At 59.7% G+C, this 25,586-nt stretch overlaps 1 protein-coding gene across 2 annotated transcripts in view; it reads right to left on the reverse strand.

Moving 5' to 3' along the window:
• The window catches only part of LPIN1 (lipin 1), a 50,385-nt gene that overhangs the window by 4,965 nt on the left and 19,834 nt on the right, over positions 1–25,586 (reverse strand). For both annotated transcript variants that reach the window (XM_081101431.1, XM_081101430.1), the window contains 13 exons: positions 21,638–21,767; positions 20,108–20,414; positions 19,682–19,775; positions 18,209–18,396; positions 16,736–16,829; positions 15,787–15,856; positions 12,758–12,850; positions 10,016–10,095; positions 8,262–8,388; positions 7,055–7,203; positions 6,431–6,517; positions 2,443–2,595; positions 1,227–1,341 (listed from right to left, as the gene is read on the reverse strand). In XM_081101431.1, coding sequence (XP_080957557.1) covers positions 1,227–1,341; positions 2,443–2,595; positions 6,431–6,517; positions 7,055–7,203; positions 8,262–8,388; positions 10,016–10,095; positions 12,758–12,850; positions 15,787–15,856; positions 16,736–16,829; positions 18,209–18,396; positions 19,682–19,775; positions 20,108–20,414; positions 21,638–21,767 — 1,687 coding nt within the window. The remainder of the gene's footprint in view (positions 1–1,226; positions 1,342–2,442; positions 2,596–6,430; positions 6,518–7,054; positions 7,204–8,261; positions 8,389–10,015; positions 10,096–12,757; positions 12,851–15,786; positions 15,857–16,735; positions 16,830–18,208; positions 18,397–19,681; positions 19,776–20,107; positions 20,415–21,637; positions 21,768–25,586) is intronic.

Here is a 25,586-nt window from a genome sequence, read left to right on the forward strand (position 1 = left end):
AATACAGACACAGGACCTCCCCGATTGGACACGATGCTGCGCCGTCTCACGAACCAGCACTACGCTCCCCGCGGTGTGGGAAGAGTGTCTGGGCGTGAACGTGACACCAGCTTTCCCCTCCGGGCACCGTGCAGGTCTATGCAGCAAGGGGGTCAGAGGGTGGACCCCCCAGTGAGCCGCCTGCACCCTGACATTCCTGAAGGTCGCTCTCTGGCCCGTCCTCTCCACACGTAGAACTTTCTTATGTGAAGTTACTCCCCGACTCGGTTCTCTAACGCTGAGCTTTCCAGCAAACGGGGGGCAGCGACCCCCAATCCCACGGGGTGTCTCTCACCGTGTGGAACAGCACGGCGGACCCTGGTCCTCAGAGGACACGCTCCCAGGCCCACAGTGGGTGCCTGAAACCTCAGAGGGCACCCCGCCTATAGAGGCCACACTGTCCCTGTGCACGCGTACCTCTGGTTACGTGTACTTGACAAGTGAGGCACAGGAACAATAACCCCGGATAACGAGGCAAGTGCAGCGGTGCATGGAAAGTGGCCTGAAGGGGCATTACTCAGTAAAACGGGTGGCCTGGCCCCCAGCACTGCAACACCACACGTCGGTCTGATCACCTGACGGCTGAGTGACTGGCCTAATGGGCGAGGCGCATCCACAGTATGAATACACCGGGCAGGGGGGAGGCGGGAAGGGGGCAAAGCGCCAACGCCTCCCGGGCAGGGCGGGGCGGCGTAGGATGTGGGAGATTTCATCTCGAGGCTCAGAAAGGTGAGCGAGTTAAAACTTGTGAGCTACTTCCGGACGTTTCCATGGAGCGTTTTCCGACTGCGGCTGATCAGTTACTGAAGCCACAGAGAGCGAAGCCGCGGGTAAGCGGGGGCTGCTCTGCTCTGGAAACCGACTCCCCGCGGGGCTGAGGGCTGGCTCCGTGGACCCCGTGTGGGAGGAAGCGGCTAATCCTACTCCCTGTTCCTGTTTTACCAATTCAGCAAGCGGTTCCGAACTTAATGTGTCTAGTCCCACATCTCACGCCGCACCAGCCCGCCTGCGGGAAAGCCAGAGGCCGTGAGCAAGGGGAGTCTCCCCGCCTCGGGCAGGGGCAGCTGGCTTTCCCGGCGCCTCCTGGCAGGCGGGGGCTGGCCTCCCACCGTCCGCTCCGGGCAGCTCCCCCGTGGCTGCTGTCAGCCGGCAGGACCCCCAGAGCCCACACCCCGTCCACTACTCACAGCCGGCCGGTTTCCAAAAGCAGCGTAAAACGGCTCTGTGTTTGGGAAAAACAGGTTCCTGATGTCTGTCAAGCACTGGACTTTAAACTTTTCTGGCTTCTTTTCAATCACCTCTCTGTCAAAACAAACAAACGAGCACACACGGCGGGTCAGCGCGAGGACTCGCTCCATCGCGTCAGGCTCTCCTTACCCTCCAAGACGCCGGGACCCGAGGACACTGGTCTTGGGAGGCTAAACGTGTGCGGGTCAGGAAAGCACTAGGCAGGGAGGGAACCCCTACTTTCAAGTCTCCCCAGAGAAAAGGCTCGGGACACGTGACCTCACCCGAGACCTCGACCAGTCATCCAGGGAGCAAAGAGCGGCCTCCAGAGCAGGAGGGAGGGAAGCTCCTGGGGAGCCCGCACACCCTCAAAGCCCATCCAAAGAGGAAAGGCGTCAGCAAAGCGGGAGCCCGTCTCGTTGGTGGACGCCCGTGCCCGAGTCCTAAGGACCTTACACTCTGACCTGCGTCCGGGAGGCCCTGAGTAAACGAGGAAGTGCACCGCATGACTGAACTGGAAGATGGGTCCCAAGGAGGCAGCAGTCTCCCTAAACTCATCCACCTGCAGATTCGCTGTAACTTCATTAAATTCTCAGCAGGTTCTGCCTCCCGGGAGGCCAGAGCCCGCTTGGCTGCCTCGAACACAGCCGAGGGGGGAAGGGTGGGGGCACTCAAAGACTGGCTAGTGGTCAGCGGCAGGTCCACTAGAATGAAGTGACCGGAACTCCCCAGAGGATGAAAATGGGAGACGGGGCCAGGTGAGCGGTGGCATCTGGGACAAGGGCCATGGAACCCGGCCTAGGTCCCCGATGAGATGGACCGCAAGTTGATTCTCTAAGACTTGGAGGGACAATGTGGGGAGGGAAAGGGGGGAGGGAGCGGGAGGGGTGGCCCCCCACAAAAGGGGAGAGCATCCTTCTGCCAAGTGGAGACACGGGAGAGGAGGCGGCAGGACACGGACCGTCACATGACACTGAGCCCGGGAACCGGCCCGTCCCCTGTCCGCAGAGCCCTGGGGACCAGGAAGGGAGCGGGCAGGCCTGCCTGCATTTGGGGGTGACTTTTCCGTGCCCACGATGGAGCGGGCAGGTGGCTGGGAAGAGCGTTAGGAGGCTGTTCCTGCCGACCCTCAGGGAGGGGAGAGGCCCGCCCAGGCCGGCGGCGGGGAGCGCCTACCTGTGCAGGGCGGAGAAGAGGCTGCTGGGGGACAGCAGCAGGGGCCCCTGGGGCAGCACGGTGCCCCGCTCGTTGACCCAGTGCAGGTAGCCCCGCGTCATGTCCGCCATGCCGATGGCCCGCGCGGAGCAGTACAGGAACTTGTACCCGTTCCTGAAAGAGACCGGCACGCTGAGCCACCGCACGGGGACGCGCTGCACTTGACCCCGTCCGCCCGTCCATCCGCCCGCCCTCCACCCCGTCCGCCCGTCCGACAGCCTGCACTCCACCCCGTCCTCCACCCTGTCCGCCCGCCCCACGCGCCATGGAGCAGGCGAGCTCCACAGGCGCAGGCGGCCACGGTCCACCGCCTGACCACAGGCCGCTCCGCCATCATGTGCTGAGCGCGTCCACCACCCCACTTCCTGAGAGCCTCAGGGGACATCGGTCAGTGGGTGTGTTTCCCCTGCTTCACCCCACGGACCCTGAGGCCGCGGCACCGAACTGCCCAGCCTGACTGCACCTGCGTGGGTCCTGCCCTGGCGCCGGCTCCTCGGTGACGGCCCCGCTGTCACCTGCCCCTCCACAGGCCTGACGCCAGCTCCGAGCCCAGCCCTCTCCCCTGGGTAAATCCTGTCGGCACCTCCATGCACTCTGACCTCTTTCATCTCCGCCTAAAGCCAGCCAAGCAGAACCACCACCAAAGCCCCTTCTCTGGTCCGCCTCCCGGCGGACGCCCACCTCTGCTCCCCTTCTAGACAGTTCGCTCAGAGCTGTGCGCCTGAGCCCACCCGGCCCACGCGGCTCTCCCGTTCCCCTGCCCAGGCCCCGCAAGGTCGCCTCTGACAGAGCAGCGTCTGAAGAGGGGGCAGCCTTGTGGGGGCCCTGACCCGCCCTCCTGCCACTGCCCCACCCATCTCCTGCCCTTCGTCAAGTCTCCACACAGAACACTTAAAACTTAACATTTAACCCGACCTCGCTCCAAGCCCTCCCAAACCTTGCCATCTCTCCCAAACATAACCCCGAGTGTCTGCCATGACCTACGAGGCCGAGACCCGGGCCCTGGCCTTCTCTGCAATCCCACCGGCTCCTGGCTCACCAACAGGCGTGCGCTCCGCTCCTCCCGCCCGCCCACCACACTCGCTCCTGCGCTGGACCCAGCGCCTGGAGACCCTGCTGCTGGGACACTGTTCCCGCATCTGCATCTGCCGGGCTTTCTTGTTCCCTCCCCACCCCGCCCCCCCCTCCCCCCCATCTAGGTCTCTGCTCAGAGGTCCTGCCCTGTCCCTCTATCTAATAAAACACACACACACCCTCCCTCACCGGGCACTAAGCCTCGCTCTGCTGGCCCCATGTCACTGGCACTGACGCTCCCTGAGGGTGGGACTGTGGCGCGTTCCTGGCTGCCACCCTGTGCCCAGAACACTGCCTGGCATGTCGTAGACCAGGGGTCCTCAAACTTTCTAAACAGGGGGCCAGTTCACTGTCCCTCAGACCGTTAGAGGGCCGGACTATAGTTTAAAAAAAAAACTATGAACAAATTCCTATGCACACTGCACATATCTTACCCTGAAGTAAAAAAACAAAACAGGAACAAATACAATATATTTGCATGTGGCCCACGGGCCGTAGTTTGAGGACCCCTGTCATAGACGCTCAGTAAATATTTGTGGAGGAGCCCTAGCTGGTTTGGCTCAGTGGACAGAGCATCGGCCTGTGGACAGAAAGACCCCAGGTTTGATTCTGGTCAAGGGCATGTGCCCTGGTTGCGGGCTCGATCCCCAGTCGGGGGCGTGCAGGAGGCAGCTGATCGATGATTCTCTCTCATTGTTGATGTTTCTCTCTCCCTCTCCCTTCCTCTCTGAAATCACTAAAAATATGTTTTTTAAAAAAACCTGTGGATGAGCAAAGACAAACCACCACTTCCCACCCCTCCTGTCCCCAGGCTGGAGGGCTGGTCTCAGATGGTTTAACAACGTGTCCTTTAAAACAAGACGCAGGACGCTGTGAGACAACGGGAATCTAGGAGCATCGGCTTGTCTGGCACATCCAGCAACTTTACAATGAAACATCTTTGCATTTTAGCTGCCTGATGAATGCAGACCCTTTTTAAAAAAACAATCACTTTCTGTATATAGCTCTTCACATCCAAGTCCTACAAGCTGCCACCTGCAGGGTCTGAGATGCTGATTTTACTCAAAACGTGCTTTTCAAATGCGTTTCACGGTTTGATCTCGCCACACAGTGTTCTGCTTCCGGGGCCATCGCCAATGCAGCGGAACCGGCTCCGGACACGCCTGTGGGCGGCAGGGACACTCTCCCCCGAAAGCGGCGTCAGGCCTCTGCGACCTGGTGCCCGGCGACCCTCCCGGTTCACTGACACCCCCGCCCCCCCGGAGCCGGCCTTCCCTGACCCCCTCCCCCTGCTCCCATCTCCGCCTCCTCTCACTGCTACTGCCACCTGCGACGAGCTGTCCTCTCAAACCTGCCCTCCCCTGAGGCTCAGCTCAGGGCACCCACTGAAGCGCCTTCGGTCCCGCGTCCCTCGGACAGTTACCGTCTGCGCCTGGATGTCTGTGAGCTCTGATTGCTCACCGCACCTCCCGCGACCTGTGCGGGGCCCCGCGGCCTGTTCTGACGAGGTCATGGCTCCCTGAGGGGCGAGGCGCCCACACCCAGGACAGCTCCGGGCACAGCGGCTGGTGCCGGCTGGTGACCTCAGCTACTAGTAAATGCTCGGGGTTCTGACCCACGTGTGGCTGGGCAAGCCACGCCCAGCTGCCCACACATGCACAGCCCGGCGGCAGGTCAGTCTGGGCTCACAGTGACCTCGGGGTCACCCAGCCTATGTCCTCGTTTCAGAGATGAGATCGCAAGCTGGGAATGGGGATGAGGTCCGAGTGTCCACAGCGAGCTGCGCTGTCACCCCGGAACCCAGGGGCCCCGACTCCTCCCGGTCACAGGCCCCTGCCTCACTGGTGGGGTGGTGACCACAGGAACCCACGAAGCCGGAGGGGAGAGGAGCGACAGCCTGGGAATAGTCAGTTCCCCTTCTCAGTGTCCCGGCTGCAGAGGGCTCCCACCTGAGGCCCCGACGGGCTCGTCCATCTGAGGACACGGTGACACTCACTCCTGCTAACTCTCAGACGCTGACTTCCGGTGACAGGAATAAAAAATTTATACCGAATAAGGCAGAAACTCAGACAATTCTCGTCCAAATGTGGCCCCGAAGCACCCGCTCGCTCAGTGGCCTAGGTATTTTAGGAAACATCCTTCTATTGAACGTATTTGAGTGTGAGAGTTTCACGTGCCTTCCCTTTGTACCTGCTACAGTTCTTTTTAATCAATAACCAAGCAAGCTTTTGCAATCAATACCCTCTGTGAGCCAGGTGTAATCAGCCTACAGCGCATTCCTCACGGGCTGACCACATCAGACAAGTCATTACGTTCAGCAAAAAATAAACAAGGAGAACTGCCGGGCGTTCTGCGTCTCCGGGCCAGCGGCGACCTCCCAGGCCGGGTTCCCTTAGCCTGCCTGCAGCGCCTCACATTTAAGAGGGACCCCGTTCAAGGTCAGCAGTGCCAGGGAAGAAGAACAGCCAGTTCTAACTCCAGCGGCAGCTCCTCCTGGGTCTCCGGCTGCAAACCCTCCCTCTAAGCATCTCTGGGCGACCACGAATGTAACATCCAAAGAAATGGCCTGGACTCACTCACACACAAACGAGTCGCACAGGGTCCGGGAGGCAGAGACCATGCCTACCTCGTCGTCCCCCAGCCCGTCCCAGGGCCCGCACGCCACAGGCACCCAGTGACCGCTGGGCAGTGAGGAACGCGGGCTGTCTAGACTCACTGATCACCTCCTTGCTTGTCTGGGTACTGACCTCGGGGTTCCCTCCGCCACCCCCGCTGACGCCCAGGCGGAGGCACGCCCCTCGGCCAGTGACCCGCCGTCAGCATCCCGTGCTCTGCGCGTGGGAGTCGGGGGGCGGGGGGCCTGCTCTGTACTTACTGGCTCACTTTGTGGTACAGCTTCGCGATGCCCTGGTGGGTCCAGTCCTTCCCCAAGGTGGGCAAAATGTGGCCCAGAGTGTCTGACCTGCGTAAGGAGAGAAATGAGAAAACAGCAAAGAGGGCGTCGCAAAAGGGAGAACACTTCCGTTCCAACTCACGGCACCAGGAACGCCTCATGAAACTGCCAACAGGACCCACACGGTCTGGGAGGGGGCCCAGGAGGCACAGACCAACCCGAATCCCAGGAGACACTCACGGGAAGGGGCCATGCCAATACGGGAAGGGGCCATGCCAATACGAAAAGGGGCCATGCCAATATGCGAAGGGGCCATGCCAATACGCGAAGGGCCCCGCCCGCCTGAGCGAGGATCAGGGCCTGGACCGTAACCGGCGAGAAGAGGCCACTGAGCAGGCTCTTCAGCCCCGTCCGCGGGAACAGGTGAGGCGCCACCCCCCGGGGGGGCACGGCCAGCGAGCCCTACAGGAGCTGCTGGGCCCAGGCGGCGGGGATCCCCGAGCAGCCCCTGCACAGACACCGGGCGGGACGGGCCCCCGATGCCACAGGCAGAGGACGGAGGGGCTGGCGCAGCCCAGGGGTCACGTGACGGTCGGCCGGACCCACCTGGTGATGGTGCCGTCGATGTCGGAGATGATCACCTTATCGTCCCAGTTCCACAGGTAGATGGTGCCCTCACAGCGGCAGGTGCCTTGGTACTGGGTGGTGACACTGAACACCACGTCGTTGGGGCCGTTCTTCAGCTTCAGGCTTTTCTGGAAGACACAACGCGTCCTCCTGAGGGGCGGCCCGGGCGGGGGCTGCTGGCTCGTTTCACGAGAAGCGGGGTTAGGAGTTTTGGGGTTTATTTGGAAAAGAGGTGAAGTGTTTTATCATCTTCATTGCTGAAAGTGTTACAGATGCCCCCTTTTCTTTCCCCATTTACCCCTCCACCCCCCTCCTGCCCCCTCCCCCGGCCTGCCCGCACCATTGTCTGCCCATGGGTTGTGCGTATGTGCAAATAAGATCTTTGGTTAATCTCTCCCCCCTTCCCTCTGAGAATGGTCCGTCTGTCCCAGGCGTCCATGCCTCTGGATCTACTTTGTCCCTCAGTTTATTCTGTTCATTAGACTCCACAGATGAGTGAGATCATGTGACTGGTCTTCCTCTGACTGGCTTATTTCGCTCAGCACGATGCTCTCCAGGCCGTCCCTGCGTCTCACAGGGTCAGGGATCCGTCTTGTTCACTGCTGCGTGGGATTCAGTGGTGTGACTGTACCAACCAGCAGACGAGTGGTAAGAAGGCGGTGGCACATGTACACAAAGGGCCTCGGACTCTGTGCCCGGGGCCCTGAGCAGGGCTCGCTCCGTCCTGCTCAGGCGGGAGGCTCCTTCCGGGCCCTGGGGAGGAACGCGCGTCTCTCACAGCGGAAACACCGAACACCTGGTCTGGCCTGTCCGTCACCCACACCTCAGGGTGAATTCGCTGCACTTCCCACACGTGAAACAGGAGCGTCCGGGGCTGCGTCGGAGCAGGCGAGGGGAGGCGACTCTGAGGAGCCGGCCGGGACCGTGCACATCGGAGCAGAGACACAGGATCCCAAAAGGGCAGCGGGTGCTCTGGGAGGCCAGGGCGCCAGGAAGCAGTGGGAGCCTGAGCGAAGGGACGCCCAGACCATCGCGCGCGAGTCTGAGTGGCCGTGCCTCAGCTGGGCTCGCCACCGGGCCAGGGCCACACGCAGGCCAGGGCCACGTGCAGGCCAGGGCCACGCGCAGACCAGGGCCACGCGCAGACCAGGGCCACACACAGACCAGGGAGGGCCAAGCCGCTCACCAGCTGCTCCGACGTGAGCCGCAGGGTCTTCTTGTAGCCGACATTGGACAGCAGGGGCAGCAGGGGGGCGCTGGACGGCCTGGCGGCTGAGTGCTCCTCATCGCTGGAGGACGACTCCTGCTTCATTCTAGAACACAGTGATGTCGTCACCAATGAGGACATGCATCTGGGTGGCCATGAAAACCGCTTTCAGCTGGAACCCATGGCAGGCTCGCGGCCTCCCCTGAGCACTGCCTCGCGTGGCCACTCACCAGAGGCCACTGCGGGTACCCACGAGCCCACTAAACCCCTCCGCACGCTCTCGCACTCAAGGGGCTGCTCTCCCAGCCACGACCTGTCACCAGCGACCATCGCTCCACGAGGCACCCAGAGGCCCTCTCCCCGAGAAGCAGGGTCGGAGCCCCTCGCCTGGAAGGACGCGCACATTCCCCGCTCCCTCCCCTCCCCCACCCCACCGAGGCCGCCGGACAGGCGCCTGGAGTCTGAATTTCTACCCGTCCACTGATGAGCTCCCTGGGTCTCCTCTCCACACCCACAATGTCAAGTAACTAGGGACCCCGGGGCCCCCCAGTGGTGCCAGTGAAGACGGAAGACTCGCCCCTCCCGGAGTCCCCGAGCGGGCCGACCCGGGAGCAAGGCGCCTGGCGGGGGCTGCACAGAACCCACGCGAGGCTCCTGCTCCTCCGGATGCCCCGTCTGGGGCTGGGAGGTGCGGGGGGAGCAGGGGCCTCTTCTTTAAATGGCTCATATAAAGCGCGTCACCTTCAAACACAGTGTCATCAGGCCGTTTCCTGCTTGCCACCTGCCCGCGTTTCTATTCCCCACAGTGAACTTCGAAATGCGACAGTTTGGGAGACAGTGTTGGCCAGGAGGGAGGCTGAGGACTTGAACTCTGAGCCCACCTCTCCTCGAAGCAACAACATCCTGGGGGCATCGCATCAGCTCAGTGACGGCCAACCACCTCGATGAAGAGCCCGCCACATGTCAGCACCGGGGCGGGGGGGGGGGGGGGGGGGCTTCCCAGGCACAAAAATGATCAGGATCAGGATGCGCATCTTGCCTTCAGTTAAGTAACTGTGAGCGTTCCCTGCCCGCTGAGTAGTAAGAAGCGCCATCCCGCTGCCTACGCCGGGAGCACGGCCAGGCCAGGCGAGGGCAGGGGGTGTGGGACCCGCTCTCTGTCCATACGCAGCAGCCGCAGTGAGAGCGGCGATGGCACTGCCCGCGGAGCAGAGCCACCCCGGATCCCGCAGACAGATCAACTCGAAAACGAAACTCGGCTAACGCTGGCCGGCGTGACCGACATCTCACGCCTCCGATGCCAGGCTCACAGGGACCCCCACCACCACGCAGAAAGGCAGCAGCCTAAGTCCTGGCGCGGGGACCACAGAGGAAGGCCGCGTCCTCGGGAGGAAAGGGACTGCCCGTCGGCCATCACCGCCGCCACCAGTGTCACCGCTGCTCTCGCGGCCAGGACCCAGAGCGCTGGTTACATTCCACCACGTCGGCCTGACGCTGAGTCTGGAAATCAGTATCTAAGGGAGCGGCCGTCTCCCTCTGATTGGCGGGAAGCCTAACGCATTGCTCCACGTCCCTCAACAAACGACAGCCGGTGGAACCCAGGCCCGCCACCGGGTCCACCGGGTCCAAGGCCGTGCTGCTCGGCGGGCACTGTGCCAGCAGCACCCACCAGGCCTGTGCCCTGGCCCTGGAACCAGAAAGGCGCTGCCACCCCAAGCCGCCTGGCACGGTACCTGGTGGCCATGCTGAGCGGCGGCGGCTGCTCCCCGGTGCTGTGGCTCTCGCCAGCCAGGCCCTGCTCCGGCTTACTTTCCTGGAGAAGAAAGGAGATCAGGGTGCACCGAAGGGAAGCACCAGAACAGGGCGGGGGGCCCCGATGGGCACCCCCTAAGCCCAGGCCAGGGCCCAGAGCCTTCCCCCACAGCACTGTCCCGGGCAGGCAGGGCCCTGCGAGCCCTCTGCACGTAGGTACACAATGAAGCTGAGAACAGAAGTGAGTGTCAATTCAGTCTCATGTGTGGTCATCTGCTCAGGGGGTAGGTTAATTTTTAATATTTAAAAAATATCAGATATAAAAAATATAACAGCAGGTGAGCATCTCAACCTAGGATGAGTTCTAAGTACTTTGAAACATTCTTTAGCTTTTTCTAGGCACACGAATCATCGGTGTGATAACACGCCCGGTAATTCCTCATCTATTTGTTGAGGCAGGTAACTCAGTATTAACGATCCTTTGTTAGTCTGGTTCCTAAATAGCTATCGATCTGAAATAAGCACATTTATTTTAGAAATATTTAATGTCATAACTGTTCCTTATTTCATGCTGGCACTCCCCTCAACCCAAACTGGTGAGAAACCGGATACTCTACAATAAACAGGTTTCTGAAGTAGCCGTCTGCCTAAATCCTACAACAGCCTGCCCTCCTGTAGGGACCCAGAGAGGCCCCCAGGCTTTCTGTCTCCTGAGGTAAAGCACGTGTTTGTTCTAACCTGGTTAGGTGCCCTGGGAATAGTGGAACAGTCAGTAAGCTCAGGTCTGCGAGCAGGAGACGGCGGAGAACAACTTTATCTCCATAAGGTCCTCCCACACTTCCTCCCTCTGAACTAACGGGACACAGAACTTGAACTCACTGAGGGTGCTTTTACTCTTCTAACCACCAGCCGGGCCGTTGTCCTTGGGGTGTCTTCCAAAAGCGATCAGCATTCCCCCAACGAGTATCTGCCCGACCCCCGCTCTGGGTCCCATGTGGACACCGGGGACACCCAGAATCAAAGGCACCTGGTCTTGGCCGCCCTGGGGGTAGGGGCCTAGAGGGGAAAAGGTGTTCATCCAATACCCACACTAATATGTGTATAATTACAAACCCTGTCAAAGTCATGAATGAAGGAAAAGTTCACAGGCCTGGCTCTGAGAACAGCGAAGGGCAGAGCAGACTAATCTGCCGGCTAATTCAGTGAAGAGGAACGAGAAGGGTCCTAAGAGCACTAGGCAGAGGAAATACCACGTGCAAAGGTCCTGGGGTAGAATGTGATTTCAGCCAGTGACGCTTAAGCCCAGAGGACGAGGGAGAGAATGCAAAAGATGAGGCTAAAGAGGGAGCAGGGACTAGGGCACCCGAATCTTGTGACCATGTTAAGGACGGGGGTCTTAATTAGAAGAACCCTGGGAACCCACCAGAAGGCTCTAAGGCGGGAGCAGCATGAACTGGACCAGTCTCCCGAAGAGAACACTGTGACTGCAGTGTGAAGGATGGAGAGGGGGCAACAACAGACCCAAGCAGTGCATCTAGGAGCGATCCTGGGAGAGATCACGCCGCCTCCATGTGTGGGAGTGAAGGTGGAGAGAACCGGAAAATCTGGGAAATACTTAGGACGGTGAGTGGTGGAGCTGGCGAGGGACGGAGTGAGAGTGAGGAAAGGGAAGTGTCGAGCCTGTGGGTGGGCAGCGACCCCCTTTCTGAATATGGTCCAGTGAAGAAACTGGCAGGAAAATTGTGAGCTCAGCATTAAAAACGACAGGCCTGAGGTGTCCTGAAGCAATCGCATGGAGATGCCTGCCTAGTTGGCCACTTGCTAAATGGGCATCGAATATAAAAGAATGTCTGGTCTGGAAATGAAACGGGGTCCTCACAGGGGCGTGGGTGAGGCTGCTCAGGGAGAAGCAGGCAATCGAAGCGGGAGAGGGGACCCCAAGACCACCCTCGAGAACCCTCATGGGGGGGCTGAGCCCGAGGGGAAAGCCGGGGGACACGTGGTATGGGAGCAGAGAGAATGGTGGGAGGACAGGCTGGGAGGCAGACAAAGGTCTGAAAACAGGGACAGGCATTTACAGCGATGGAAAGCAAAGCCACCTGTACCCCGACCCACCACTAAAGTCCTGGCTGATGGTGATTAGCCCACAGCCGTGAGGATACCTCACTGAAACGATGCTCACACGCAGAGGAAAATATTTAATCTGAAAAAAGGTTCACCATCCGGTTGAATCCCTTCTTTTTACAGATGAACAGTGACTGGACCAGCCCCACTGGTATGGTTCAGTGGTTGGCTGAGCGTCAACCTACGAACCAGGAGGTCATGATTCAAATCCCGGTCAGGGCACATGCCGCAGGTGTGGGCTTGATCCCTGGGGGGCGGTGTGCAGGAGGCAGCCCACCAATGATTCTCACTGATGTTCCTCTCTCTCTCTCCCTCTCCCTCCCTATCTGAAATCAATAAAATACTTTTTTACAAAGTGTGACTGGACCAGGGTCTCCGAGCTAAGAGGCAGCAGAGCGAGGAGGTGAGGCCAGCTCTCTCCTCGGCCCCTCTCCCCTCGGGCCCTTCTTCTCCAGCTTCCGCTCGCTCCGTGATGCCCTCCCACCCCGGGGTGGAGCGGGCTCCTGAAAGCTCCGTGTTCCGGCTTCTGCGGATGCCGGTGGAGGAAGACCTTGAGAAACTCCGAAACACACTGATGCTCCCTGGCGCTCCACGCTTACCTCCTTGATCGTGGTACTTCTTCCCCTCCACGAAAACCACCATCTTCCTCCCTTCCTGGGCATCTTATCCCTCATGATGGCTTCCACCGTGGCCTGTTTTAAATGGATGGCAACATAAATAACGGAACCAAAAGAAGATTAACTCAGCACAGTCAAACCAAAAGACACATGCAAACTGAAGTGAGGTTCAAACAAACAAGAGGAAGCACAACATACGACGTGTGAATTAAAAATTTTCGAGAAGCAAAACCTAATGGCGTCCAAAATCGCGTGAAGGTAACTTAGGCATGAAGACTTAAGAAGATGCCAAAGGAATAAACGAACAACAAAAAGATGCAACACAACAAAAAAAGAGAGAAAGCGTTGAGAATCATTAGTGATTAGTCAGACCGCACGTTTTCAAATTACAGTGGCTCGCTGGTTAAGGTACTGTCACTCTCGCTGTGATCATTATAAAATAATGAAGTGATTCCTACGGGCATGTTAATAGCATGGGGTAAAAGGCACAGGATGGTGTTAGTGAATGTACATTTCGACAAACTGAACATTAGCATTGAAAATCTCAAGTGTTAAAAAAAAAATCACACGCTGACCCTAAAGACATGGAAGTTTGATGGGGGGAGATTTCATAATAACTAACAGTTTTCTAAGTCTTTCCAAAGAACAAAATATCTCCCTGAGGCTAATTCCAGTCCCCAGGTCAATGCTATCTCATTTCCCTTCCTCAGCTTATAGAACTGTTCCAGGTAGCTGCCATCAGCGAGGAATGAAAGAAGGATTTGGTCTTTCAACCAAACAGGTTGCAGGAAGTGGAAAGATAAGCAATTCACGTATTTGGCCGGAAGTGTGCTTTTTTTTAATCATTTAAAACACTTCCACCCGACACATAGGAAAACCTGAACACACAAAAACCTACAACCTGCAAACCGCACGGACCCCGCTTCACGAACAGCCCCCTGCCCCGTCCCCCCGCAAAGAGGCGGAGGACCTGCCCCTCCTAATGCGCCCGTCAAGGTCAGACCCCAATGAAAAACGCCGAACAGGACTCCTGTCAGACCTGGACCAGCGGATTCCCAAGTTCGCTGGGAAAACACACAGAAATAGCCAAGGCCATTCTCGGGAGGGTAGTAAGAAGACACAGCCTTACTCAATAGTAAAGTGTATTTAAAACCACAGTGACTTTTCAAAATGCAGTTGGTACATGAATAAACCTATTAAAGGGCAAAAGACAACGTTGAGAAATAAATGTAAAGTCACAGAGAAGTGCACTAGATGGTAAAGTTGTAACTGCCTGTCAGCGGGGCAAGAGGCATCGAATGAAAGGTTCCGGAGTCACCGGGCAGCTGTGCCAACACTGCCAGCTGCCTCCGTGGGGGCATCACCCCCTTTCTGACTTTCCTGCCCACACGCCCTAAACTCTGTTCGAGGATCAGGCTGCGATCCGCTCGGGAAGGCAGCCTCCAATCCAGAAAACGAACCTCAACTGATCTGCACCACTCACAGTCATCGCTGTCTTGCCAGCAGCCGACTGGAAGGTGAGCATGTGACCGAGTGGCCAATGAAATGCAGAGGCCTGCCTCTATGCCTCCTACTCTGGATGTGGCTGCAAAGGTGATGCGTGGAACCGTCACCTCGTGATCCCGCAGGGAAAGCCAAGAAAATCCCAGAGAAGCTAACCCAGATCGGCAAGCCCGGGACCGCCAGCCGCCGAGTCTTACTACGTGCGATGGAAACCCCTGTAACTTAAGCCACTCATCGCCCCTGGTCCCTGCAACCAACGCCTCCCAGCGCAATAACCAGCTGGAGAAAGTGGCTTGGTTCCTGCGGCCTCACCCATCACTCTCCAAATAAAATCTCGATGGATCGAAGACTGAAGAAAGTACTAGAAGGAGAGACGGGCACATTGCCACAGGCTTTGGAAACGGGCAAGCAGGGCCATTCCGAACAGGACACAAACCCCGAGAGCTGCAGAAGGCTGGCGGGCTCTGCACGTAAGAACCACCCTCCGTTAGATAAACGCCTCAAAGACGGTCAGGGCGCTGACACTGTAAACAGACCGAGGGTGTGCGTCACAGAGACGCACTTCTTTCCGTTTAGAAGTCGTGTGCATTTCCTGGTCTGTAAACTAAATCCTTTAGCAGCATTTCCATGGCGCTCATCTTTTCTCTTACTGAATTGTAAGCGCTGAAGTGTGTAACATAAACATGCGTCCAGGGCCACGGACACTGTGAGGAACCAGGTAAGACAAAACGAAACCACCCAGGAAAGCAAGCCCTCCGCCCAGGGCACGAAGAATGCTCACAGATAAAGTCCCCCAAAGATAGGTCACAATCCCCAAATCCCAAAACACAATCACACACACACACACACACGCAAGGAAGGAGCGAGCATGGACTTACCAGACACTCACACTCTCACACACACACTTACTCATATAAACACACACACAAGGAGCGAGCATAGACTCATCAAACACACTCATACATACACACTCACACTCTCACACTCAGACACACTCGTGTGCACACACACACTCGCATGCGCGCACACTCACAAACAAGCATAGACTCATCAAACACATACATGCACACACTCACAGTCACACACTCACACACACTCTCACACTCGCACACACTCACACATACACACTCACACATACACTCACACACACTGTCACACTCACACACACTCACACTCTCGCACACACATTCACACTCGCACACACTCACACGCACTCTCGCACACAAGGAAGGAGCGAGCGCACACTCTCCAAGGTCAGATGAGACCCGGGGGGCCCAGGTAGCAGGATTCTCTGACACCGAAGCAGACGAGCACCTGCTAAGGGCACAGAGGGTGCAAGGGAAGCCGTGGCCTCTGAGGGGCAAGAGAAGCAGATTCGAACTCCTGACCCTGATGCTTGGGAACTTTGAAAGAGCCCAACGTAATTAACTTTGTGGTTTTAAAAATAAAATCTAAATTCCAACCGCCCGTGTTTCTGGTGTCCCTGTCTTTCTCGGGTTCAAGCTCACCTTTGGCAGAGGTTTCTGGAAAGCCTGCATTGCCAGCAGCAGAGGGGCTGCCGTGGTCCAGTTATAATACCTACAGGAAACAACGAAAGAAGCGTCAAAGGACCGAGGCCTGCCGGCCGGCATGCTCAGTGGTTGAGCATCCACCTATGAAGCAGGAGCTCACAGACAGATTCCTGGTCAGGGCACCTGCCCGACTGCAGGCTCCATCCCCAGTGTGGGGCGTGCAGGAGGCAGCCGATCCATGATTCTCTCTCATCATTCATGTTTTTATCTCTCCCTCTCCCTGCTGCACTAAAATCAATAAAAATATATATAATAAAAAAAAAAAACTTTTAAAAGACCCAAGGCCAGACCGAAAAGCCAATGTCATAAGGCGTGGCCATGGAAAGTTCTGGAACTCCAGCTGGGTCTGTGAAGAGCCCAAGCTGTTGCCCGCACCCCAGCCTCCCCTCATGTCCCCTCTGCAGTGGCCGCACTGCGGGCGAGCGGCTGTCCCGACAGCAGAGCCTGTGGCATCGCCGGCCGGGCTCCAGGAAAAGGCAACCAGGGCTCCTCGCTTACCAGGCAAACATCCACGCCTCCCTCCGGGAGTCCGGCAGCGTCTATGGACCACCTGCCCGCCCGACTCAGACCGGCTCTCCAGGGGGGACACGCTGCCCGTTCCGTCACCCCCGTGGGCCCCTCAGGCCAAGTCCCCCAGGCCCGGGACTGTACACGTTCCATATAAAATCCGGTGCGGGTGACCCATAAGACACACGATTCCATCAGCCCACCAGCCACAGAGTGCCAGCCACTGTCACAGCACGCTGACAGTCACAGCTGGACACAGACGCATAGCAAACAGTGCACGTCGAGAACAGTGCCCGCGGCTCCCCGTCCAGGTCTCCGTCTGGAAAGCTGACACCGAACGGGCAACTGCCACCGCCGAGGCGACGCGGGAGAAACGTACTTGTTCCCGATCTTTACCACCAGGTTGGGGTCGTCGATGAGGGCGGGGTTGTCCACAAACTGTTGATACGACACGGCTTGTTCCAAAAACGCGTCTGGGAAGCAATGGCAGGGGAGGGAGAGGTAAGGACAATCTGGTTCAGAGAACAGGCCGATTTCACTGAGCTTCCTGAGTTTACACCGTCCCCTGTGCGTGCCCCGTGCGGGAAGTCCTCGCGGGCACTGTAAGGGCAGGACCTTCACCCTGCCTGGGGACAGCGTCTGTGCAGAGCGAAGGGAGGCCAGGCGGACGGAGGATGTGGGGAAACGTCCCCTCGGGGGGCTCCTACGCTTGCGGGGCGGGGGTGGGAAGACAGTCTGCACACACACCTGGGGAAGCGGGTCTAAGTGACAAGCGGTGCTGTGACCCTGGACAAGCGCATCATCTCCCCAAGCCTCAGCTCCCTCGCCTGCCGCGGGGACTGTGAGGACGGGCGGGGGCGAGAGCGGAAGGCAGTGTCCTGCCTCACAGAAGGGCTCGCTCAATGCCAACAGGCGGGGTGCTGACCACCGTCACCCCCAGGAAGGGCAGGGGACCGCGTGAGCCCCAGCTGCACACCCAGCCTCACACGCTCAGAGCTGGCAGGGAGCCCCAGGTCAGGAGGCGACCTTCAGTCCATCACTGGGGTGATGGATCAGGGGGGTCAGGTGCCAGAATAAGGGCAGAATAAGGGGCCCCAGTCTCCGGTGGGAAGCAATCCACCAAGCGTGAAGGGACCTCAGGAGGAGACAGGGTCTAGGATGGCATCTCGGGGCAGGAAGGAGGCTCATGAGAGGCAGCGGGAGAAGTGCAGGGCCCACCCCGTTCCCTGCGAGCAATTCAGACCACGGCGGGGGTGGAAGTCAGACCCCAGGTCTCCTCGGGGACTGTCAGGGGGAATGGCGGGCTGTACCGGCTGGGATCCTGGGCCACCTCACCGTGTAACTGCGGGCACTGGGACATCGCTTTATGACTCTGATGGACGCCATGAATCCATTCACCCCCTATGCCAACCCGGGAGCACCTTTCAGCTCCAGCTGGGCCCCTCCTCCACCCACAGCGTTGCTGCCCCCACCCCTCCAGTGCACAGTGTCCCTAAGACTGCCTCCCCCCGGGGCTGCAGGCCCTACGCCTCGCAGGACTGGCACGGGGCAAGGACCCAGGGCGGGCTCAGCAGGCGCGCCTGACAACGAGCGACCCCCGTTGCCTGGCTGCTGCCTGAAGCCACGTGTGAACACCAGAACCCAAGGCCGCCGGGGGCAAGCCAAGGTCGCCAAGGGCAAGCCAGCAGCACGTGAGTCGTGAGCAACAGTGAGTCACATGTGCTGTTGTTCACCAAATGCAGAGGAGGCAGCCGGGCTGGAACGAAGAATGGAAGCCAGGCCTCCGGGCGTTCTGAGAAGCCGCCACCAGAGGGCGCTCTTGGCCTGAGGACCAGCTCCGAGGTGCCAGTACCTTTGGTGATCTCCCTGTTGTCGCTGAGGCCGCCGCAGAGGGAGATGGCGATGGACGGCAGGTCCCTCAGGCCGTCGGAGGTGCTCTCCACACCACTGTCGGCCCCAGAGCTGCCCACGGACTGCGGGGACTGGTTGGCGGACCGGGCTCCGTTGTCGGCATGTTTGGGGAGCGCAGAAGGGTCCCCGCTGGAAGGACAAAGAGGAGAAGGTTTTCTGAGGATTTTCCTGGTCTGGGGTCTCACACACACGTGAAAGGACTCCAATCCGACCCCCACGGAGCAAATGGCTCCATCCCGGGACTGACTTCTCATTAAAGCACCAAACAGAGACCAGCTGAAGGCGTTCCGAGCAGAGAGCACAGTCAGCTTCTGCTCCCACATCCCCTGCACCCCCCCAAACCCACGTGGAGAGACAGGGGATCGAGCACACGCCTCAGAGGCCACAGCTCTGGGCTTCACCCTCCGTGGACCTGGCCCTCCCTGCAAACCCCAGGAGAACTAAGGATGGGCCACGGGCCCTCCTGTGGAGAGAGGGCCACGCAGCTGCTGCCTTGGCCACGGAATCGGGCTGTGGGTCACTGAACACCACAATGCGACCTCGGGGTCATCGGTGGGTCACTGACCACAACGCGACCTCAGGGTCATCGGTGGGTCACTGACCACAACGCGACCTCGGGGTCATCGGTGGGTCACTGACCACAACGCGACCTCGGGGTCATCGGTGGGTCACAGACCACCACACGCGACCTCGGGGTCATCAGTGGGTCACAGGCCACCACACGCGACCTCGGGGTCATCGGTGGGTCACTGACCACAACGCGACCTCGGGGTCATCGGTGGGTCACTGACCACAACGCGACCTCGGGGTCATCAGTGGGTCACAGACCACCACACGCGACCTCGGGGTCATCAGTGGGTCACAGACCACAACGCGACCTCGGGGTCATCAGTGGGTCACTGACCACAACGCGACCTCGGGGTCATCGGTGGGTCACTGACCACAACGCGACCTCGGGGTCATCAGTGGGTCACAGACCACCACACACGACCTCGGGGTCATCAGTGGGTCACAGACCACAATGCGACCTCGGGGTCATCAGTGGGTCACAGGCCACCACACGCGACCTCGGGGTCATCGGTGGGTCACAGACCACAATGCGACCTCGGGGTCATCAGTGGGTCACAGGCCACCACACGTGACCTCGGGGTCATCGGTGGGTCACTGACCACCACACACAACCTCCGCATCATCAGGGGAGACAGCCTCCTGCCTCCTTCCCGCTCCGACAGCGGGAAGCCAGCCACGTGGAGATACCCCACCACCACCACGTCTACAGAGAAAGCCCACTCTGTACTGGCTGCTTTTGTCAGGACACCTCTTCTCACTCTTAAATCAAACCAGAGGAAAAAGTGAACTCGCACAGATTCCTATTCAGATCATGGAACACGGCCCGAGGAAGAAAAAGGTTTACTTTTTGGGAAAATACAGGGCGGCCACTTCGGGATCCATGTCTGTGAGGTCGTCCAGGTAAACGCCGTCCGCCCCGAGGTGCCGGCTTCGTTTGTCTGCAAAGGAGCAAAGGAGCAGGTCAGAGCCGCGCCCAGGGACCCCCGACCTCTGACCTCCAACCTCTGACCTCCAAGCGCCTCTGGGGAACCCAGCCCGGTGTTCAGAGGAGCTCAGAGGGCCCGGACTGTGAAGTGAGGGTTCACCACACGACCCCCCGAGACCTCCTTCACGTCTCACTGTCTACGACTAAATTCTCTTCACTGACATATTCGGCAAAAGGGCAGGGACCGGACAGGACAGACATCACGGGTCCGTGTTCTGCGCTTTGGAGGCGGGACCGGAGCTTGCCCACGGGCACAGAAGGGGCGGGAAGCGGCATTGCCCGCACCTTTCTTCCTAGACGGCGAGTCCGTCTTGCTCGCCGCCAGGGCGGAGAGGGCTCTGGGCTCCTCGGTGGCAGGCAGGGGCGGGGCTGCGGCTCCCAAGGCCTCGACGTCCTCCTCATTCACAAACTGCATCTCGGTCTGAGACTTGCTCTGCTCGGAAAGCGGCTGCGGAGGCGGCGCCTCGGCCAGCGGTGGCGACGGCTCGCTAAACGCTTCGGGAGGCTCGCTGTGGATGGCCTGGAAGTGCATCTTCTCCGAGAACTTCCTGCTGCTCAGCGGGCTGGAGTCTTTCATCTTGTGTGTAGGCGCCTGGGTGGAAGGGCAGGCGGAGAGGGAGCAGGAGCGGTCAGAGCACAAGCAGAAAAAGCAAGTTAACCAAGGACCCGTTGGCCAGGTCAGGATCTGACCACTGTCCACGCCCAGCGGGCTCCAGCTCAGGGTCACCTGGCGATTTCCGCACCGGCCAGAGGGCCCAGAAGCCAAGAACAGTGGTGCCAACACGGAGGAACTGTGACTGAAAACGCCAACTGCCGAGCAGAAGAGTGAGGCTAGTAATGGCCAGCAGGGGGCAGCCCAGGCGCCAGGAGAACGGGCAGTGTGGCCGCTGGGGAGGCTACCTGCTACCGGGACCAGAGTGACTGAGCCACGGTTACAGACGGCCCGATGAGCGTGCGAGGCCAACCTCTGCTGCTGGAGTCAAGATCTGGTCTGTCCCTGCGGGGGGTCAGCGTGAGCAGCCACTGCAAAGGTGGGGGCTTCCAGGGGTCCCGCTCCCTGGTCTGGGCGCAAGTCGCATGGCCGCGCTCACCGTGGAAAATGCATGGCCCTCAGCACTTACCATCTGGGCATTTCCGTGTGTGTGTATATTTCACCCCCAAATGTGAGTGAATGAGTGACAATTTGGTGGCTGGTTGCAAGGAGTTTCCAGTCACAGAAACGATTCCTCCAGACAAAACCCAAAGGCGATTTGTGCACTAGAAGGGGGGCGGGCATTCAGCCCTGCGTCTGAGCTCGGCTCCCGGCACAGAGGAACGTGCTGCCGGGGCCTGTGCTTGGACCCGCTTTCCAGAAGCGATGGGTCTGCACTTCCACGCCGTCTCCCCAGCAACCAGTGACGTGGGTTTCGGGGGGAGGGGGCGGGGGGGGGGCTGCCTGGGTCAGCAGTTTGCAGGCAGCGGAATCAGCACTTGCCGTGACGACAGCTAAATATAACCCACCGAGGGCATGGACCAGCGCCAGCCCAGCGGCCTGCTCTCCACACAGCTGCCCATCCCGTGTCTCAACAGGAAGGCCCAGCCCTCGCTCACTCCCCGCTCATTCGTTCGGGTCACAAACATTTACTGGGGATACGAGAGGCCGTGGCATCGTCCTAGGGCCTTAAAATCCTTTTTGCAAAACACACACAGCTGCAAACATAGTAATTCCAGATTCTTAAAATACATTGGCCTGTGAAGTAAAGTTTCTTGGAGGGAAACTGTCCGTCTCTAGTCTTTAGGGGCGGGCTCGCTGTGGGCGGAACGGGGGACACTCACCTTGGCAGCCTGGGGCAGCTCCCCCCAGAGCCACAGCATCTCCAGGTTGCTCTTCTGCGCCGCCCTGTCCGCCGACTTGCTGACCAACTCGGAATCGCTTTTAGGTGTCGAAGGGCGGGAACCTGAAGGACTGAACAAAACACAAATCCAGGATTAAAGCAGGAAGAACCTTCCTTAAAATCTATGGTTCCAACAGCCCAAAAGAGGCACCCAAGCCGGCATTCCCTTAGGACAGCGATTTTCAACCTTCTTCATCCCATGGTACATAAACTGCTAAAATTCTGCAGCACAGCCAAAAATAAATTCTTTTTTGCCAATCTGACCCCAAAAATAGTAACTTTGATTCATTTATACCAGAGGGCTATTGCTGCACTGGCTGTTTTCATTCTTTATTTGACAATTTCAGGCAAAAGGGGTCAGGGCCCCTGACGACAGAGCCAAGGCCCTCAGCACCCAGGTGGAAATCGCTGCCCTGTGAGCATGGCTTCGGGACGTGTCCCGTCTGCGGCCACCAGGGGCCCACAGTCAGCTGTCCAGGCGGAAGGTGCACCCGGTGCCAGGTAGAGAAGGTGAGGAGCAGCGTTAAAAGGGGAAGATTGAAAGAGAGAGATGAAAAGGGCCAGGAAAGAGAGAGCCTGTCTTCCCTCCACCACCAGCCGCCCTGCCACGCGCTGGCGCCCTCTCCCGCGTCCCCGTCGCCAATCCAGGCTCGACAGCGCCCAGCGCTGGCCGTCCGACCGCCTCTCTAGGCTACACTCAGAACAGGGCAGAGCCCGCTCTGGCTTTGGAAAGAGGAAACCACACCGTGTGCCAACCGACCGCACACGCTGGTGCCACAGACCCACTCACGCGGCAGCAGCCCCCACGCGAGGTTCAGGAAACAGTCCGCCGCCCAGGACACCACGGGCTCCGACCCGCCGGCCCCTCCGCGACGGCGTCGCAAGGCCTCGCCCGGGCCGGCTGCTCCGTGTCCGTGGCTGCTCTCCTGTTTTCTGTATGTTCACTCTTGAGACCTGAACAAGGTCTCACCGCTGTCCAGCCCACGTCACCGGCCCCGAGTGACCGGCTGACCCACAGAATCCCCACAGCGGGGCACACACCCCGCTGGGGAGACGCCCGGGAGCATTTCCTGTCTGTCCTCCCGCAGCCTCACTCCGGGGGAGACGGAGTTTCCAGGTGGAGCGGGAGAGGAAGCTGCCGCGGTTCCTTTCCCACCCTCTTCCCACCTGGTCCCTCGGCGCCTCACTGCCGGGCTCGGTCCCCTGGCTGAGGGACAGTCCACCCGTCTGAACGCGCTTCCCTGTCAGGACACGGAGAGCGCACAGATGACACATAACTGTGTCCAATCGCGACCCTCACTGGCCGCGCTGCTCCTGCCTCACTTCAGGGAGCCCTTCAGACGAGGGAAGCCGCTGCCCCCTCCCGCCCTCTGCGTACAGAGCCGGCTTCCTCCTCCGGGGCCCCCGCCATGGTCCACTGCACACATGTCGCTTTGGGGCGAGGGTCCCGAGATGGCACCTGGTGGGGGCACAGGAAATGGGACACAGCACAGGCCGTCAGGGAGGAGCCACACGTCGGAGAGGTCAAGGGTCATCACCTGCCCACCTCTCTGCTTCCTCCAGCTCTGACTTCACGCTTTCCTCAAGGGCCCATGCCCGCCGACGGCATGTCCACAGCGATGTCGGCCTCAGCGAGCAGGCCGTGGCCTCCGGCGGGGCCTCTGCACTGCACTGCAGCTGCGTCCACTGCAGCCTGTGTCCACTGCAGCCCGCGCCCACTGCAGCCCACGTCCACTGCAGCCCGCGTCCACTGCAGCCCGCGTCCACTGCAGCTGCGTCCACTGCAACCTGCGCCCACTGCAGCTGCATCCACTGCAGCTGCGTCCACTGCAACCTGCACCCACTGCAGCCCGCGTCCACTGCAGCTGCGTCCACTGCAACCTGCGTCCACTGCAGATGCATCCACTGCAGCCCGCGTCCACTGCATCCTGCATCCACTGCATCCTGCGTCAACTGCAGCTGCGTCCACTGCATCCTGCATCCACTGCAGCTGCACCCACTGCATCCTGCGTCCACTGCAGCTGCATCCACTGCAGCCCGCGTCCACTGCATCCTGCGTCCACTGCAGCTGCGTCCACTGCAACCTGCGCCCACTGCATCCTGCGTCCACTGCAGCTGCGTCCACTGCAGCCCGCGTCCACTGCATCCTGCGTCCACTGCAGCTGCGTCCACTGCAGCCCGCGTCCACTGCATCCTGCGTCCACTGCAGCTGCGTCCACTGCAGCTGCGTCCACTGCAGCCCGCGTCCACTGCAGCCCGCGCCCACTGCAGCCCGTGTCCACTGCAGCTGCGTCCACTGCAGCCTGCGCCCACTGCAGCCTGCGTCCACTGCAGCCTGCGTCCACTGCAGTCCACTGCAGCTGCGTCCACTGCAGCCTGCGCCCACTGCAGCCTGCGTCCACTGCAGCCTGCGTCCACTGCAGCTGCATCCACTGCAGCTGCGTCCACTGCAACCTGCGCCCACTGCAGCCCGCGTCCACTGCAGCTGCGTCCACTGCAACCTGCGTCCACTGCAGATGCATCCACTGCAGCCCGCGTCCACTGCATCCCGCATCCACTGCATCCTGCGTCCACTGCAGCTGCGTCCACTGCATCCTGCATCCACTGCAGCTGCACCCACTGCATCCTGCGTCCACTGCAGCTGCAACCACTGCAGCCCGCGTCCACTGCATCCTGCGTCCACTGCAACCTGCGCCCACTGCATCCTGCGTCCACTGCATCCTGCGTCCACTGCAGCTGCGTCCACTGCAGCCCGCGCCCACTGCAGCCCGCGCCCACTGCAGCCCGTGTCCACTGCAGCTGCGTCCACTGCAGCCTGCGCCCACTGCAGCCTGCGTCCACTGCAGCCTGCGTCCACGCCTGGTGAGGGCCTCCAGGAGGACACCCCCTCCCAGAGCTCACCCACACCTGGGGGCCCTCGTTCTGAGGCCCTGCCGTTCTATCTGTCACACTAATGCAGCTTGTGTTCTGTTGTGTGATATCACTTGTTACAAGTCCGTGGACTAAATTGTCTCAGCCACTGAGTTCAGTGCAGCCCTTTCGGCCGAGCTGCTCTAGGGCGGGGCTCTCACACTTTCTGTGAAAGGCCAGAGCGCGGCTACTCCAGGCTTGTGGGCTACCCCGTCTGTCGTCTGTCGCGGCTACTCAGTCCTGCCATCAGTAGCCCTGCCATCGGAGCACGAAGGCAGCCTGAGACGGCCCCCCCCCCACCCCCACACGCCTCCCATGAGGCCAGCGGGGTGCCGTCTGCCGCCCTCTGCTCCGGAAGCATGCAAACACCCACAGTTCCAGAGCCCCCCACTCCAGCACCCGGACACCTGGTCCCTGCAGAAAGGCCACAGGCTCCCCGAGGCGCCCGGTGTGCCCACGCAGACCCCCAGAGAGCCTCGCCCTGTGAGCGGCGGAGAGAAGCTGCGCGTCCGCACCGCTCGGTCGGTAACAGCAGTCAGTGCGGCCCCTCGCCAGCCCTCCTCCAAGGCGCCTGTGCTCAGCGCACACACACTCCACCGCGCCAGGGGACTCAGACCCGCTGAAGAGGAACCGGGGAAGGTTTCTGTTGTCAAATATTAGCCTTTTGAGATCAAGGGTTGCTCCAAAAGGTAAGCTTATGAGGTCGCTGACTGATCTTCTTAGTAACGCATTTACCAGCCAGACAACCGTGCTCAGCATTTCCGCCGGTTCCAACAAGCCTATCAGCTATCGCTGCTCACAGCTCAGTCCACCTCATTTAAAAACGGCCTTTCTTCTGCACATGCACATCCAGAGATTTGGGTCTTTCATCAAAAGGAAAAGCAGTTTCCCATCTAAAAAGTAACCCTCGCTTCCTTCGCGGAAGTTTAAAGTGAACCCCTTTGTTCCAGAAAGCAGGACTGCCGGCCGGTCGGGCTGCG

The sequence above is a fragment of the Myotis nattereri genome (assembly GCF_964212035.1).
Source record: "Myotis nattereri genome assembly, chromosome: 10".
NCBI classification, from domain to species: Eukaryota; Metazoa; Chordata; class Mammalia; order Chiroptera; family Vespertilionidae; genus Myotis; species Myotis nattereri.